At 39.3% G+C, this 17,591-nt stretch overlaps 1 protein-coding gene across 1 annotated transcript; it reads right to left on the bottom strand.

Moving 5' to 3' along the window:
• Window positions 1–5,017: 5,017 nt before the first annotated feature.
• Window positions 5,018–15,528, bottom strand: GZMK (granzyme K). The gene is made up of 5 exons (XM_040262524.1): window positions 15,431–15,528; window positions 15,019–15,166; window positions 8,503–8,653; window positions 7,456–7,725; window positions 5,018–5,588 (listed from the first exon to the last, which is right to left on the bottom strand). The coding sequence occupies exons 1-5, from the start codon at window positions 15,492–15,494 to the stop codon at window positions 5,427–5,429; spliced, it is 795 nt and encodes a 264-aa protein (XP_040118458.1). The 5' UTR covers window positions 15,495–15,528; the 3' UTR covers window positions 5,018–5,426.
• Window positions 15,529–17,591: the final 2,063 nt, after the last annotated feature.

Raw genomic sequence — 17,591 nt, 5'->3', positions numbered from 1 at the left:
CCACTTTAAAGAACTCTTCCTCAAAAAATGAGAGTTACCATATGACTGAGCAATTCTACTCCTGGGCACATATCCAGAAAAGACAATAATTCTAATTCAAAAGATACCTGAATCTCAGCATTCAAAGCAGCACTATTTACAGTAGCCAAGACACGGATGCAACCTAAGTGTTCACTGACAGTTAAATGGATAAAGAGGATGGGTATATAGGTATATATATATGTATGTGTCATGGAATACTTGGTCATAAGAAAGAATGAAATAATACCATTTGCAGCAACATGGATGGACCTAGAGATTATTATATTAAGTGAAATAAGTCAGAAAAGGGAAGACAAATATCGTATGACATCATTTATATGTGAAACCTAAAGTAAATGACACAAATGAACTTATTTACAAACCAGACATAGACTCAGAGACATAGAAAGCAGACTTATGGTTATCAGAGAGAAAAGAAGCAGAGAAAAAATATAGGAGCTTGGGATTATCACATATACACTGCTACACATAAAATAAGTAAGCAACTAGAACCTACTGTATAACATAGGGAACTATATTCAATGTCTTGTAACAACCTATAATGGGCAAGAGTCTGAAAAAGAAGTTCAGTGTGTGTTTGTGTGTGTATGTATAACTCAATCACTCTGCTGTACACTTGAAACTAACACACATTGTAAATCAACAATAATTTAAATTAAAAAAATTAAATTAACGGAAAAAAATAAAGTAACTTTCTGGAAGCTCTCAGCCAATGATTTTTACTTGCATCTCCTGCACCATTACTAACAGTGAGAGAGCCTGGAAAAGACCATCTTTTAGCTGTGTACGTTTGTGACTCCAAATAAAATTTGAGGTTTGTTACCAGGGAATAAGGAGATGGCTGCAGGCCCTGCTACTGAAGAAACCAGATAAAACACAGGTAAAAAAAAGCCATAACACTTTCTGGGGGTTATTAGATGATCAGAGTACCAAAGGGAACGTGTATGTAGAGATACTCCAAATGTGAGTATCTGTGGCCAGAGCAGGGATGGCCTGAGTACTCTTTGAGGGAAAGGCACGTTGTAGATCTGTTGAAATGTCTCATGGGGTAGTTAAAATTCATTATGTTGGCAAATTTATCAAGATTCAGGGTTGATCTTCATTACTGTAGGGATTGAAACTTGATTTTTTTTTAAAGCACACTGAAAGTAGATATGAGTCTTAAAGAGAAATTCAAATACCCTTAAATTAAAGGTAAAAAAAATCATAGATGTAGGAAAGCAAAGTGTTTATTATTATTTTGCAATAAGAAATAAGTTTCCGGGAGCAAAATGCTCACAGAAGTTTGCTTGGTGAGCATGGAATTAGAAAAAGACCAGATAAATCATCTGAATGCCTAGTGGAATTAGGCTAAAGGCAGGATTGGCTTGCTGTGGGATCAGAAGGCAGGTGTAAGGACTCATCTCCCCGTCTTCCCTGTATCCCCAGACGTCCTCCTCTCCTTCTGATTGGGATGTTCTTGAGAGATGTTCACTTTCAAGCTGATTACAGCCTCTCTTGTACACTTGGGAACCTCACTGTCTCTTCAGAGTGATTTGTATATTTCCACTCTACCCCAGTATGTATGGAGTTTACAATTTTAATTCTGTTAAAATTTAACTCTCAGAGGGCAATTTAATTCTACTTACCTCAAAGTTCTCAGGAGATGCCTCAGTAAAGCCCCATATGCTGCCTCTAATAGGCTGTTACATAGACATTTACTGTTAAAGCCAGAAAATGAACATAACCCTTTTGTGGTGGAGGATAAAAGGTGATGAGGAGGGTATGTCAGTCTAGAGATGACTGGTATGACTCAGCAAAAAGACTGAAACAGTTATCAGGAAGTCAACGTGTGAAAGCCTGAAAACAGGGCTGAATCTTGACCACTATTCAAGGAAGACAACTGTTGAGCCAGAATGACTTGGTACTCAAAGAACTCATAAGACAGCCCCTGGGTGGCTTTCACATGTGTCTCAGTAATCTTGTGGAATTGTAAGCTTTTTGAGAGATCTGGGTATATTGCCCTCAGACAGTGTTTTCTACCTCTTCACATGTGTGTCCTTTCCCAAATGGAGAGCTTTGTCAAAGAGGAAGAGGGGCCTGACTGACAGAGAGCAGCTCTCCTTTAATGAGATAACTTTCTGAAACAATCAAGCTCTGAAGTACTATTCTGATTATTTCAGGGTGAGCTGGAATTTATTTTGTGCAAAAACTGTGAAAGAGACTAACTCTGCTCCCTAGTCCTATGTCGGTTTAATTGCTCACATGCATTAATATTGATTATATTTGGACCTAATTGTTTTCAGTGCTGTTACTTTTTATTAAAACTGGATAGACATAAAATAAAGCATGAAGCTTTTTCCTGTGTCTGTGAGGAATGCAAATGTGTTTTGTCCACAGTCATGAAGAAAGGAGAAGGTGGGATAACTCAGAATGGCAATACATAATATGTTCCCCTAAAACCCTTGAGCAGTTTAAAAATTTTTTAATTTTAAATTAAAGTTAAGAATTAAAAAAATTTAAATAAGAGCAGTTTTAAAATATGCCTCTTTTTGACTCTCAACTTATCTTTGAGGCCATAGATGGAATCAAATAAGCCAAGACAGAATTCCCCACACTAAAGTGCCATATTCTTTTAGGCTATTTTGGGAAGGTTTTTGTATGTTTAATAAAATACTACTTACCTGAAAGGATGAGGTATACTTTTCAATTGTGGGCTCCATCATCAGCTGCTGGTCAAAATAAACTGTTTATTTTCCAATTTCAGAGTCACCAGACCTTCCATAGCTGTTGATAGAAACTTCTTCTCTGGCAATCTGATCTGGTTGGACTATTGGATATGAACAGCATGGAGTCTAAACTCAAAACACAACTCTCAAGTTTTTAGCAATAAATTATCAGGATACTCACCAACTGCAATCAGAGGAAATCTCAACAGTCCTTTTGTTTTATTAAAGAGACTTACAACAATATGTTCCATGGATTTGAAATTTAGATGAGATAATTATTTTTTTTAACAGTGAGTCCAGAGTTTCTATAAATCCACCCTCTCTTTTTCTTATGAAATATAATCTTGGATTTCTAGGTCATAATCAGTATACTTTCAATGAATCAAAATGACACTAAAATGTAATTTTTTAAAATGTAATTTTTAAAGAATTTTTGTTTTACTTTATTCTCAAAGTAGTTCTATAATTTTAATTAGATTGCTTTTTAACACAGGGCTTCCATTTGTAAGTATTCATAGTCAAATAGTGCTGGTTAATGTTTCTAAAAGCCATGACAACAAACAAACAAGCATAAAAGAATCTATTTCTATATGAATGTAAGAAAACTCAATGACGTCACATGGAAAAGAGCATTATTTCTCTTCTGAAACCCAGATTAAATGTAAAGGCCGAGATGAATCCTTTGGCTGCTGACCATTGAAGGAGAAGCCTGAATTATGCTCCCATGCTCTGCTACCACCCATTCAAATTAGAAATTGTTATCACCGTAATCATTGGACCACCACAATCAAGGACAGCTGAGAGCTGCAAGTACCCCTGCTGAACTGCACTTTGGTCTTCAAGTGTCAATTTGTATTGAAGGATTTGTTAAAAAAAAAAAAAATGCCGTGAGACTTATTGTTCTTTTTTGTAAGATGTTATTAAGGATGTTTATTATCAGTGGCTTTTGGATTTGAGCATTTATTAGAATCAACTACATTGCTTTTAAACAATGCAGATTTCCAGGCCCACCTCAACCCTGTTCAATCTGAATCTCTAGGTGAGGAGCTAGAACAGTCTATATTCCAAAACATCTTCTCAGGTTATCTTGATGCCTTTGGTAGAAACGTATGAACCATGGCACTATGTCTTTCTTAAGGGGATCATGGAAGACAGCTCTGTTTCCAGCACCAGAGGCTCTGCTTCTGGAAAAACAGTCTTTTTATTTCTTGGATACTGTAATTCATATAACTGTTGTGTTGGTCTCTTTGCATTGACTCATAGGGCCAAATATGGCTCCTTCTAGCAAAAGTGTAGGGAGGAAATTGTGATACTTTGAGTACTAACAACATTCCTATGTTCATCTTCTCTTTCTTACTCTCATTTCCTCCTTGTCTCAATTCCTTCACCAAATTTATTTTAATTAATTAGCTAGTTAATTACACTTATTTACTTTTTGACCCTCCTCACCCATTGCTCTTACTCCTCACCCTCCACCTCTGGCAACCACTAATTTGTTCTCTGTATCTATGATCTTTTTGTTAAAGATTCCACATATAAGAGAGGTCATTTAGTATTTGTATTTCTGTCTGACATTTCATTTAGCATAATGCCCTCAAGGTCCATCTATGTTTTTGAAAATGGCAAGATTTTATTACTTTTTATGGTTGAATAATATTCCATTATGTGTGTGTGTATAAACCACAATTTCTTTATTTATCATCCATCAGTAGCCATTTAAGTTGTTTCCATATCTTGGCTATTGTAAATAGTTCTGCAATGAACATGTTGTTGTTTACTTGCTAAATTGTGTCCGACTCTTTGCAACCATATAGACTGGAATCTGCCAATCTATAGGATTCTCCAGGCAAGAATACTAGAATGGGTTGCCATTTCCTTCTCCAGGGGGTCTTCCTGATCTGAGTCTCCTGCACTGGCAGGCATATTCTTTACCTCTGCATCACGAGGGATGACTGCAATGAACATGGGGTGCATATATCTTTTTGAGGTAGTGTTTTAATTTTCTTCAAAGATTTGAAAGTGAAATTTATGGATCACATTGTATTTTTTTTTTTTTGAGGGAAAATTGTTTACAATTTCACATTTTTTTTTATTGCAGATATTTTTATATGTTTCTTTAAATCCTGTTTGGAAGAAAATGTGACATAAAAATAATAAGCACTATCTAAATATTTGTATAAACCTTGATAATTTTTTCTTCACTTGAGCTGGGATGTTTGAATTTAGTGTTTCTTCAGACATGACTTAGCAACTGAACAACACTAATAATTTTAAAAATACAGCTTTAAGAACGATACAGCAGAAATAACAACATAAACGTGGTTGAAGGTGATGACACAACTGTCTTTTTTAATCATCTTTTCGCACTTTGTGGTGGTGTAGATTGAGTTGGGGGACATATCATTCCCTGTATCTTATTTCCATATAAGACGAATAGACACTCTTCTAAATTTTATTCAGAATAAAAGCAGCGTAGAAGAAATACATCAGTGGCACATGTGAAAAAGAACTTGATTCCTCAACAAAATCAGTCCTAACAGGTCAGGAGTGGACCCTGACTGTGCTCCACTTTAACTACATTCAAGTACCTGTGCAGATAAGTTAGCCTGTAGAACACATTAATGAAACAAAAATGAAAACAAGCAACTGATAGAGCCAAGAAAATCATCTGTAGTCTTAGTCTGCATGAGATGGGGCCAAGTTGCTTTTGATCCAAGCTTGGTATTTCCGGGTTAATAGGATGTAGATTCCAGGTTTCTTGGCATCACCACATTTGCGACCTCCAGAAACTAAGGCATGAAAGGCACCTTTGCAGACCAAGGGGCCCCCTGAGTCACCCTGGAAAGAAGAAAACGGGCAGATATTTGGCAAGAAGACGTTGAACTTTTTGGACCATCAGCTGTTAATAACCATCAAATGATTATTATCTGGGTCATTGGTTTCTTTGAGTCCTACAGAGTGCCTGATACAGCCCCTGAGCTGTATAAGTTCTCTGTGTCTCTCTCTCCATCCAGAACAATGGATTTGTCCATTTGTCTCTCTGCCTCTCTTTGTCCATGTCCCTGTCTCGAAGACTTTGTACATGTATATGTCTTTTAGCAGTCACTGGGACTGTTGAGCTTTATTCATTAAGAAATGGGGAGACAAGGGAGTCTGAAATAATCCACTGAAATAAAAGAAATTTTTAAAATTAAGAATTTCATTTTGGTGCTCATGGGTTTGAAATCAAGTTGCTATTGAGGCTGACAGAAAAAAGCAATGTATTAGAGTAAATGTCTTGGTGGTGGGCACTCTACCTTCTCTATTATTATTTTTTTCCCATTGTCATATGGTTGAACATGGGGCTCTGCACATACCCAACACTTAGTAAATACTTGCCCAATGAACAGATTCGAGGACTCACTCTGACAACAACATGTAACAAAAGTTCTGTCAAGGAAAGTGACAAGGTAATAGAGAAGGAAGCCTGGCTTTTCAGATAAGGAGCTGGGTTTTGAATCTAAAGAGCAGCCTTTGCCTCTGCTGCCATGCAGGTCGAAAACTGCAGTACTTTGGGCTTGGTTGGCCATGAAAATAGAGATTTGGGGGTGACAATCTTGGGGTATTACAGTCACACATGTTCTTTGAGATCATCAGATCCTCCCCTTAAAAATGCTTAATATAGTATGATGTGAATATATATTTTTAAAGTAATCCATCTGTGCTAGGTAGCCTTCATCACCTGTTAACATGGTGGTGATTTAGTCACTCAGCTGTGTCTGACTCTTTAAGACCCCATGGACTATAGCCCACCAGGTTTCTCTGGCCATGGGATTTCCTAGGCAGGAAAACTGGAGTGGGTTGCCATTTCCTTCTCCAGGGGATCTTACCGACCCAGGGATTAAACCTGATCTGCATTGCAGGAGGATTTTTTACCTACTGAGCCACCAGGGAAGTCCTTTTTTTTTTTTTTTTTTAATGTCTCAAGAAACAAAGAATTTGAAAAACATGGCTGTTGTTCTTTTAGTCAGTTAGCAGTCAACATTATTTATGAAACACAGAATATTGAATATACATTTGAGCTTTTTGCATTTGACTTTTATAAGACCTCTCTATTAATTAGTTTAGGGGCTTACCCTATGGCTCAGCAGTAAAGAATTTCCCTGCAACGCAGGGGATGCAGGAGACGTGGGTTTGATCCTTGGGTCGGGAAGATCCCCTGGAGGAGGGCATGGTAACCCACTCTAGTATTCTTGCCTGGATAACCCCATGGACAGAGGAGCCTGGTGGGCTACAGTCCATAGAGTGGCAAAGAGTAGAACACAACTGAAGCAACTGAGCGTGCATGTGCATATTGATTAGTTTAAAGCTGGGGTGGGTCAGGGATTGAGAGATTATTTTCTAGTCACCACTTGTGACCTCAGGGTTGGTAGTCTTTCTAAGGAGGATAGTACACCTCAGAGGAAGCCTGTAAAAGTTATCAGATATAGTCCACTTCCCTGATTAACAAACATTAATGAGTGCTAACTGTGTGTTTCACAAGTTCTATGGCTTATTTGCAGTTGCAGATGAGAAAGCACAGTGGAGGCTGTGCAGGATTGGAGAGCACCTTTTCGGAGTTGTGATGCTGTGTTTGCCACTCCTCTCCTCCTTGCTGCGAGTGTGCAGATAGAGCTTGACTATAGCTCAGCACCCTGAAATGCCTGTTGGAGTGAGGGATTCTTACCTGACAGGAATCCTTCTGGCCTCTGGCGTCTCCTGCACATAGCATGGTTCTAGTTATAACAGGGTTGTGGTTGTAATAATCTCGGCTGTTGCACGTTTTTCGACTTATAACAGTGACAGTGACTTCTCGCAGGGTATCAGAAGGGCTTAAGCATTCTGGGTCAGTGGCTCCCCAGCCAACAACCTGGCATTTTGTTCCAGCTTTAATATCAGTTGTAGCTCTTGGGTGGAGCAGCTGGACATGTTGGTTGAGTATTGCGGCTGTGTGAAGCTGACAGATTGGAAAGAGAGTAAATGATCTTTTGTCCCCAGTAGTATTTTGTGATTAGTCCGAGCGATGTATGTGTGGTCCCTCTGTACTCTGAGGGCGTCCTTTTTCTTGAATCTACTTTGGTGGTAGCCCACAGCTGCATTTGTGGTTGTTGCTTTTCTGAACATGCTCTTCATTCTCTTTAGAGCTCAGTGCTGCTCAGGGAGGAAGCTTACATAGAGCAGGAATTTTGCCCAGTCTCAAGCCAACTGGCCTTTGCTCTGCATTGGATGATTTTCTGTGGAATAACATCCATAGGTCACGACATTGAGGGCTGGGCTCTTTCCTGCTGGATAGGACCCTTGAGTATGGTCTAGACTGAGTTTGAACTGGACTTAGTATGGTCTAGACTAAGTTGTAACTCACTTCTGTGTCCCTGAAGTCACTTGCTTGGCTCTGTTGTATAAGTGACTTGTACTTTTCATTTGCTAATGAGAAAAGCATTGGGAGAAAAAGCTTGCAATGTGGATCCTTGCGCCTGTTGGGAGGTTCTCCTCCCACGAATGTGAACATCAGAGCTGTTTTTCCTTGTATAAACATAGCCCAGGCGTGTTTATGATACATTCTTTTTTCTTTCAAGGCATTAAATGGAGTACAATGAGCCTCAATAGAATATGTCACCACACATCACCTTAAAAAGAGGGAGAATGCTAACAAAATGCTTTGTTAGATGATTTAACAACTGAACTGTGAGGTATAAGAATGTTGGAGAAATTGAAGGAACACAATGCTACATACCTTAACCAGCATAATGTCATTTGATTTAGGGTCTATTGTAAATCCTGGGAATCGTATGAATTTTTTAATCTCAAATGTTTGCTTGGAGGCCTCATTCTTTGAGAGGGAGTGTGCTCCTAAAACCACTTTGGAAGACTGGCTTTTGGGAAACCTAAAAAAAGCGAAAAGAATAGACACAGAGAATGACTCCCCAATCTTCCAAGGGGGAGTAGAAATGGCGGAGAAACCACATATATACAAGAATAAGGACCAGCTTCAAGGTAACTTGTGCAGGATTAGGTGGAGTGACAGAGGGCATGGGCCCAATAATGAAAGGATGAAAACAAGGGGCAAATCCATCCCAGTCCAATTCCCCAGCTAGTGCCATATGGTTGGGGGGGAAGAAGGAAAATCCTAAATGACCGAATTCAAGTTTATTCACCTTCCCAATATTAAATATTTTAATAACTAAAAGGAAAAGACTCAACTCTGGGCTTCCCTGGTGGCTCAGCAGTAAAGAATCTGCCTCCAATGCAGATTCGATTCTTTGGTGGGGAAGATCCCCTGGAGAAGGAAATGGCAACCCACTCCAGTATTCTTGCCTGGGAAATCCATGGACGAAGGAACCTGACGGGCTACAGTCCATGGGGTTGCAAAGAGTTGGACATGACTTAATGACTAAACAACAACAAAGTCAACTCTACACTTGCTAATCTGGTATGTCTAAATTTCATCTCAGGGCAATAGGGAGAATTAAGATCCATTCTCATATGTTCTGTCCACTCAATTAGAAAGATGATTCAGACAAGAAAGGAAAACTTTCCTCTAGGTGAAAAATCATCTGAAATTAAGGTACTTTAGAGTTAGTAGCCATAGATAATTCCATGGTGGAGATTTAGAGGATAAAACTGGTGAGTCAGATGATGGAAACAATACTTTTGTTTTTTTAAAAATCCCTGCTGCTGCTGCTGCTAAGTTGCTTCAGTTGTGTCCAACTCTGTGCGATCCCATAGACGGCAGCCCACCAGGCTCCCCCGTCCCTGGGATTCTCCAGGCAAGAACACTGGAGTGGGTTGCCATTTCCTTCTCCAATGCATGAAAGTGAAAAGTGAAAGAGAAGTCACTCAGTCATGTCTGAACCGACTCTTAGCGACTCCATGGACTGCAGCCCACCAGGCTCCTCCGTCCATGGGATTTTCCAGGCAAGAGTACTGGAGTAGGGTGCCATTGCCTTCTCCAGTCATATACAATTATAGTATGCCAATGTTTCAAAAGTTGATCTGATTTATTGTATGTTGATAAAATTATATTCACATCATTATGAAAATAGAAAATTATTTTTGAGCTTTCAACAACACCTTGGAGCTGTTTCCAGACTTCCCTGGTGGCTCAGATGGTAAAGAGTCTGCTTGCAATGCAGGATACCTGGGTTTGATCTCTGGATTGGGAAGATCCCCTGGAGAAGGAAATGGCAATCCACTACAGTATTCTTGCCTGGGAAATCCCATGGACAGAGGAGCCTGGCAGCCTACAGTCCATGTGGTTGTAAAGAGTCAGACACGATTGGAGTGACTAACACTTTCACTACACTTTGGAACCACTTGCATTCTACAAAAATGTCCCATTTTTATGTGTGTTCTCAGGAAACACCCATCTTTGAATCCTTTTTTGGAACAAGGAAGGTAATAAAAAAGAATTATATTTGTTTGCATGTAATTATTTCATTGTCATATGGAAAAGGGTCAGGGCAGATTACAATAAAAACACACATATCTGATAAACACACATATATGCTGTGCTGTGTGCTTAGTGGCTCAGTTATGTCCAACTCTTTGTGACCCCATGAACTGTAGCCTGCCATGGGGATTCTCCAGGCAAGAATACTGGCGTGGGTTGCCATGCTCTCCTCCAGGAATTGAACCCAGGTCTTCTGCATTGCAGGCGGATTCTTTATCAGCTGAGCTACCAGGGAAGCCCAAACACACATATATATAGATGAATAAAGATTAGCAAAAATTAAAAAGAGCACAGAAACATACAGAAAAAGGAAGAAAAGTTTGTTTCAGGTTTGGGGAACCAGTGCATGACTGTGCTTAAATGGGTTTGTATGGTAGTGCTCTGACTGCCGGGAATTAACACTTTGGGGTTTCCACCAAAAGAGTTTATTTTGGTTTATTTTGGAATTTCAGCTCTATTTGTTGAAAAATTCGCCTGTTGCAAAGTCAGGATGGGGATGAAATTCTCAAAGGATGTGGACTGAATTTCCTAGGATTGATTCAAACTCAAATTCAGTGTACCTGCTAAATCCAAAGCTGTGGAGGGGAAGGATAATATAAAATCCCTGGGGCTACTGATTAAATAGAAAAGACAGGTATGTACATAAATAACTCACATGGAAAGGCAGGGAGATATGGATGTGGGATGTGGAGGATGAATTCTGACTAGGGGAAGGGTGCAGAGAAAATGTCTGGTTTTCCTTCATCTTTTACCAATGTCCTTGATCCGTTAATGACTTTGAAGGTTTTGTTTACTTTTTGTCTCCACTGGGACATGTGAATACCAAAAACAACCCAAGCAGACCACGAATGTTTTTTGAATTTTCCATTTCTAGATACAGTTCAACTGTAATCTGTACTACAAAGGTCAATATTTTCTGCCCACAGGATACCTGGAATTATCTGAGTCCCAGAATCCCCCCTCCTTAGCTCTAAATTCAGGTTTGAATTCCCATGGAGGAGAAGCAACAATACCAGCGTCTCATTTGCACAGCACAGTGTTTCCCTATGGGTGGTCTAAAGACCAGCTTCAGAATCATCTGGAGGTTTTTGGCTGCCTGGCAACTTTATAAGCTCATGCCAAGTCCCTTCAAGCCTCTTACTTCCTCTGCCAGTCTGCCTTGGCACTGAGCAGTGTTTCTGCTTAGACCCATTCCTCTGGGTGTGATAGTGAATGTGGGTTTCCTCTTTTTTTTGAGATCTTTTGCATAAGAGAGGAGGGAATGACCAGGCTGTCAGAGACGGGCTATTACAGTTTTATTCCATCAACATGACTGGATCATGAAATTTGTTCCTGAGTGATTGCCGTGGAAGGTACAAATACACAGATATTAATATAACATTGTTGTTGTTCACTTGCTAAGTCATGTCCAACTCTGCGACCTCATTCATGGACTGAAGAACACCAGGCTCCTCTGTCCTCCACTGTCTCCTGGAGTTTGCTCAGATTCATGTCCAATATAACATTATAACATTAGACAACATTTATTAAATTATTTTAGTGTGTCAGGTTTTGTGTTAAGCATTTTACATATTTTCCCTCATTTAAACCTCACCATAGCCCAGTGAGGGAGGTATGATGATCATCCCATTTTGCAGATGAGGAAATTGATGATCAGATACATTAACAAACTTGAGAAAGTCCCACTGATACTAAGTGGAGGCTCCAGGATGCAGTGAAATTAGGATTAAAGCTCTGTTGGTTTGAACCCAAGGTCTGAATTTGTAGCCATTCTACTATGGGAGCCTTGAGAGATTTGCAATGGAATGTGGACATGTGGAAGGGGTGGAGGTGGGGTTCTACCTATAATATTTGCTGGCTAAGCAGGGGACACGGCTTCCCTTATGGCTTAGCTGGTAAAGAATCCACCCACAATGCGGGAGACCTGGGTTTAATCTCTGGGTTGGGAAGATCCCCTGGAGAAGGGAAAGGCTACTCACTCCAGTATTCTGGCCTGGAGAATTCCATGGACCATAGTGGGGTCCATGGGGTCGCAAACAGTCAGAGTGACTTTCACTAAGCAGGTGGCACGATGGGGCAAGTGTTCAATGGGAGAAGGCATTGGAAGAGACGCAGGAAGACAACAGACAAGACTTGGTGAGAGTTTTGCTTCTGATAAATTGAAATGCTGAAAATAGACTATATAAGACACTTTTTTTTTCTCTTTGCCAGTTTCCTTTTATAATCAGTGTGGCAACTAACAGAGGGGCCTAAGTGAAGAACTTAGTGCGGATGAGTAGTGAGAAGGGAACACCCCAGATCTGGCTTCCTTCATCATTTTGCTGAGAGAGGGGTCTAGTGTTACTAAGCTATTCCCACAGGATACTTGGGAGTACATTTGTGGGAAGCCACCATTGAACTATTTCATAAATATTTTGGATTTCATAAAGTTTAATATTTTTCCAAGCATCAATATGCCTACATTTTTACACCCAAGTGTCCTGTAGAGGAAATCTGAGCCACATATTCTGGAGTTCTTTTAAACTCCAGCCATTTAAAACAATATTTAGCAATGTTTTTTTTTTTTTTTTTTAATTCCAAGATTCTTTTTTCCCCATTTTTCAATTTGTGAATGTATTTTTACTGAATCAAGTTCATTTGACAAAATTTAGAATTCAACTTAATAATACTATTTATCTTTGGGTAGTTGGCTATCCAAGCCAGTATTCTTGCCTGGAGAACTCCATGGACAGAGAAGCCTGGTGGGCTACAGTTCATGGGGTCACAAAGAGTCAGACATGACTGAGTGACTAACACTCTCACTTTTCTCCTTTGGGTAGCCCTTTACGGCTTATAAAGGATGTCACATAATGTGCTTTTAGCTTAGCAAAAACCAAAAAACCCTTCTTCTCCAATTTATTTCCCTTTTTTCTATCCAGCATTTGTTCAGCCTTTATAATAAATCAAGCTCCATATCTGGGGAGGTGATAATTCTTTTGAATGTGTAACCACAAGCATATCTGAAGTGTGCGTATTTGAAATCGAATGAACATTTATCGATGGTCACCCTTTGCCTAACTGGTCCCCAGGGGACAAATGCCCTAGAAAGGACAGAAGTGATGTGGACCCAAGTGTTATTTCTGTGACAGCAAGAACCCCACTTAAATGAAGTAGCCATGTTAAGTCATAAATTAGTGGCTTGCTATTTAGAAATAAAACAGAAGTTCATACAGTTTGCAGGCTTCAAAATTTCTTGTTTGTCTTCAAATAGTCTCATTAAAATGGGGGCAACCAAACAAAATCCCCAAGATATGAAAGCAAGGTCAGTTCAGTTGTTTCCTTTAGGTATATAACTAATGCCTGGAGGGTAAGTGATTATAGCTAAGAGGTTCTTAAGTGTAGTGCTGTTGTGTTTGTAAGGAAAGGGGAAGGCTCATCTTTTCTTATTTTTTAGCTTACTCAGGCTAGAAAGATAAAGAAGAAATATACAAACAAAAAACAACTCCCCCAAACCAAAACAAGCAAATAAAACAACGAACACAAAGTAGTTTTCTATTGCTTTTCTTTGATGATGTTTGCAGCATCCCAAGAAGGGTTTTGGATATTTTTAGCTGAAATAAGACTCTGGACAGTCCCTTGGACTTCAAGGAGATCAAACCAGTCAGTTCTACAGGAAATGAACCCCGAATAGTCACTGGAGGGACTGACGCTGAAGCTCCCAGTACTTTGGCCACCTGATGCGAAGACCTGACTCATTGGAAAACACCCTGACAGTGGGGAAGTTTGAAGGACGAGGAGAAAGGGGCAGCAGAGGATGTGATGATTAGACAGCATCACTGACTCAATGGATACGAATTTGAGCAAACTCCAAAGCACAGAGAAGCTTGGCGTGCTGCATTCCATGGGGTTGCAAAGAGTGGGACACGACTTAGCTACTGAACAGCAGCGAGAGAATCCTAGAGTGAGAGGTTATAGTCTGTCTCTACAAATACTTTCATTTTAGGTATCCCAGAAAAATACTCACCTCCTCCTTTTCTGTGTAAATCATCTAAACTTTTTCTTTTTTTTCACGTAGGGAAACTGTTACCCCTTATAGCTGTGATTCCCAAATTGTGAACTCAGGCCTCTGGGGTAGGTCTTGAGCAGGGGAGTTAAGGTAAGGGTCTAAAAGTCTATAAGCAAAGCCAATCTATTGCAACTTATCTGTTAAGTATTTTAAAATATTTAAATAGATAATATTTAATCCACAAAACCCCATGAAGCAGTTATGTACTACAGTTATTATAACCCATTTTTAAAATAGGATGTAAAGTCAGGATGTCTGATTTCCCCTAACAAGGTCAGGAACATTGCTGCTTCAGTTATAACTGTTGCTGTGTTCCTTGGCATTACATGAAAGACTTGAATTTGTCTATTAGGTTGTCTAGATCTCCCAGAAAAGTAGAACTTCGGGCAGAATCAAGGATGTGTGAGACGGTAAAATCGGCTCCACCAATTGGTGAGTTATCACAGAAGCTAAGGGTAAATCAAGGTGGTACTAGTGGTAAAGAACCCTCCTGCCAGTGCAGGAGACATAAGAGGTGCAGGTTTGATCCCTGGGTCAGGAAGATCCCCTGGAGGAGAAAATGCCAACCCACTCCAGTATTCTTGCCTGGAGAATCCCATGGTCAGAGAAGCCTGGCAGGCTACAGTCCATGGGATCACAAAGAGTTGGACGCGACTGAAGTGACTTGGCACGCACAAGGGTAGGTCGAATTTTCTCCCGGGAGAGGTGAGCTTCTTTTCTAGGCAACTTGAGGGAACACAGCTAGTAATACTCACCAGAAGTGGCAGTGGGCTGCTGTGAGCACCCACTGGGGATGGATCAGCACTCCCCCGCAGATGTGGTTGCCGCCGTACTGCAGGGACGCCATAAATGGCCTGGAGTGAGGGGACACTTCTCTCCCTCCGATAATCTCCATGTTGAAACCTGCCAAAGAAAACCAAGAGTTAATGTAAGAGATCTAAGTGGATTATTTCTCTTAATTCTTTTGACAGTCATTATGTCATTTTCTAAGACTAAAAATCTTTCAGTCACCTAATAGTGATTATAATTTTACTGATGAACAATTGCATGTTACATTATTTATTGGGATCTACATGGATATAAACATTATTTTCATTTATAATGTGATAACACAATCACTAGAAACTCATTGAATGCTGACAGGTGGTAGGTATAGGAGATACTTACAGTCTGGAGTCATGTAAGTCCCGGCTAGTAGGAAACATAGAAAAAAAGAAGAAAACTTAGTCATGTTAGTGGCTTAGATTTAAGAAGCCCAGATGAAATATTCTGACTGTATTGGCAAAGGAAGAAGAGTCTGAAGGCGGAGTTTTGATTTTGCAAATTTAATCTTCTCACCACAAGTGTTTTGGAGGTAAAGTTTTTCACACCTAAGATTAAAGGTTTGTATCAGTTTGGGGAGTTTCAGAATTATGCTTTCAGGACTTTTTGAAACAAGGTATGTGTGCCATAAAGATCTCATTTCCAGAGTTAACCATTTTCAGTATCTGTATAAGTACTCATGTTATAAATGGTGAGAGAATAAAAATTATCCAAACCATAAGAACTCAATGAAGTTGCAGACAGAGTTCAAAGATGTTCATTGCTCTAAAGTAATACTTACTATTTTTCCTGGCAGAAAATGGTGCCTATCATATTTAGTTTCTATTTTTCATTTGGACATAGATTTATTACATAGAGAGACATGGAACCTTGCACAGATCATGGTTGCCTTACAATAAGTCTTAGCTAAAGCCTGAATATCATCCAGAGAAACCCATATGTTTTGTAGCAAGCTTATTCCTAGACATGCCATTTTCTCTAAATGTGACCAAATTTGGTTAAATTTTAGTTACATTTTTGGGAGATTTCATAATGTTATTAAAGGGGAACATTGGCAACATATTTTAAAATTCTGAGTCTTTATTTTACTCATTTTTAATTGAAAATGACCATGTGTTTATCCAGGGTCTTAATAATAATATCTTTTCAAAATCAAGGACTGCACTTTGTCACTCTCCCCAGGAACAGATGAAATGCATTGCCAGCCTTTCTATAGTACTTTCTCCTTTACTACAAAAGATATTAGCCTTAAGCTTCTATGAGAGTCTGTCTGTGCTGGGTGCTGATCACTAGGGCAGATGTTATTAAATGAATACAGACAGACCAATCGGGCACCGCACAAGACCCCAAGCACTTTCTAAAAACACTGACCAAAATTAATCTTTAATTAACAGATCTTATTTTCTTTCTTCTAAAATATTTGCATCCTATCTTTTATTTTTTTACAAAAATAAATTGAAATCCAGAGCTATTATTCTTGCCAGATTGCAAAAGACTCCTACTGAATTGTTTTTTAGCAAGACAGTAGGAATAACACTAATAACTATTATACTTGCATATTCTACATTAAATTTAACAAATGTCTTAAATCTTCCTAAAATTCTCTTTACACGATCATTTATATGTTTTCATGTCTTATGTCTGTGTGGAAGGCAGGACAAACTATTATATCTGTGTTACAACTAAAGAAATTGACTCAAGAGAGGTTAAGTAATTTGCCTAAAGTTACACAGCATACACGCTGGATCAAATCAATTGCCTGATCTAAAATAAGTTGTATATTAATAAATATACCACCAGAGCACAAAATATGAGAAATATCCTGTTTGTACTTTATTAGGATGAAGCAACAGTAAAGCTCTCCTGCATAGTAAACAAGAAGAATGAACAAACCCAATGCAGAGTGGTGACTTCCTGTCTCATAGACCACAAACTTAATAAAGCAAAGAGCCATAAGCTCCTGTTACTTTTCAAGTCACCTTTGTCACTGTTGGTGTGCCTCGATGGAGCCCTCATTTTTTTGCCACTTTTGCAAGCTGTGGAGTGGACGTGATGATGCCAGCTCCTCACTCTATCACAATGATGTTGGGAACTTAAGCAAGATCATGTGTGACATGTGGAAGTGATTTAACTATGAGGAAGAAATGAAGTGTGCAAAAGACAAAGCTTTATTCCTTCAATTCTGGCGGAGTGGGGCATGTTAAAAATATCTCTCAGCTGCTTATTTCTGTGTAGCAAGGACTAGCATCCACATACATTTTTACAAATTGGTAGGCATTTTCAACTCAGTTTCCAGGGAAGTGGCTGATATTAGTCTTACTTTGTTGATAAAGACTTGATGGGAAGTACCGAGCTAGCAGGTGGCAGAGTTTGTTCTTAAACCCTTAGGTGCTGGCTCCAAGGCTGCGTGTGGCTTTTAACCTGACCACATGCCTGCTGGGCTTTGAGAAGTTCTGTGGCTTAGATGCTCTAAGAGGCAAGCTGGCTGTGCAAAGGGAAAAAGGAT

Source organism: Oryx dammah, unplaced genomic scaffold (assembly GCF_014754425.2).
Source record: "Oryx dammah isolate SB20612 unplaced genomic scaffold, SCBI_Odam_1.1 HiC_scaffold_20, whole genome shotgun sequence".
NCBI classification, from domain to species: Eukaryota; Metazoa; Chordata; class Mammalia; order Artiodactyla; family Bovidae; genus Oryx; species Oryx dammah.
The sequence above is the reverse complement of the archived record's forward strand: the minus strand, read 5'-3'. Positions and strand labels throughout refer to the sequence as shown.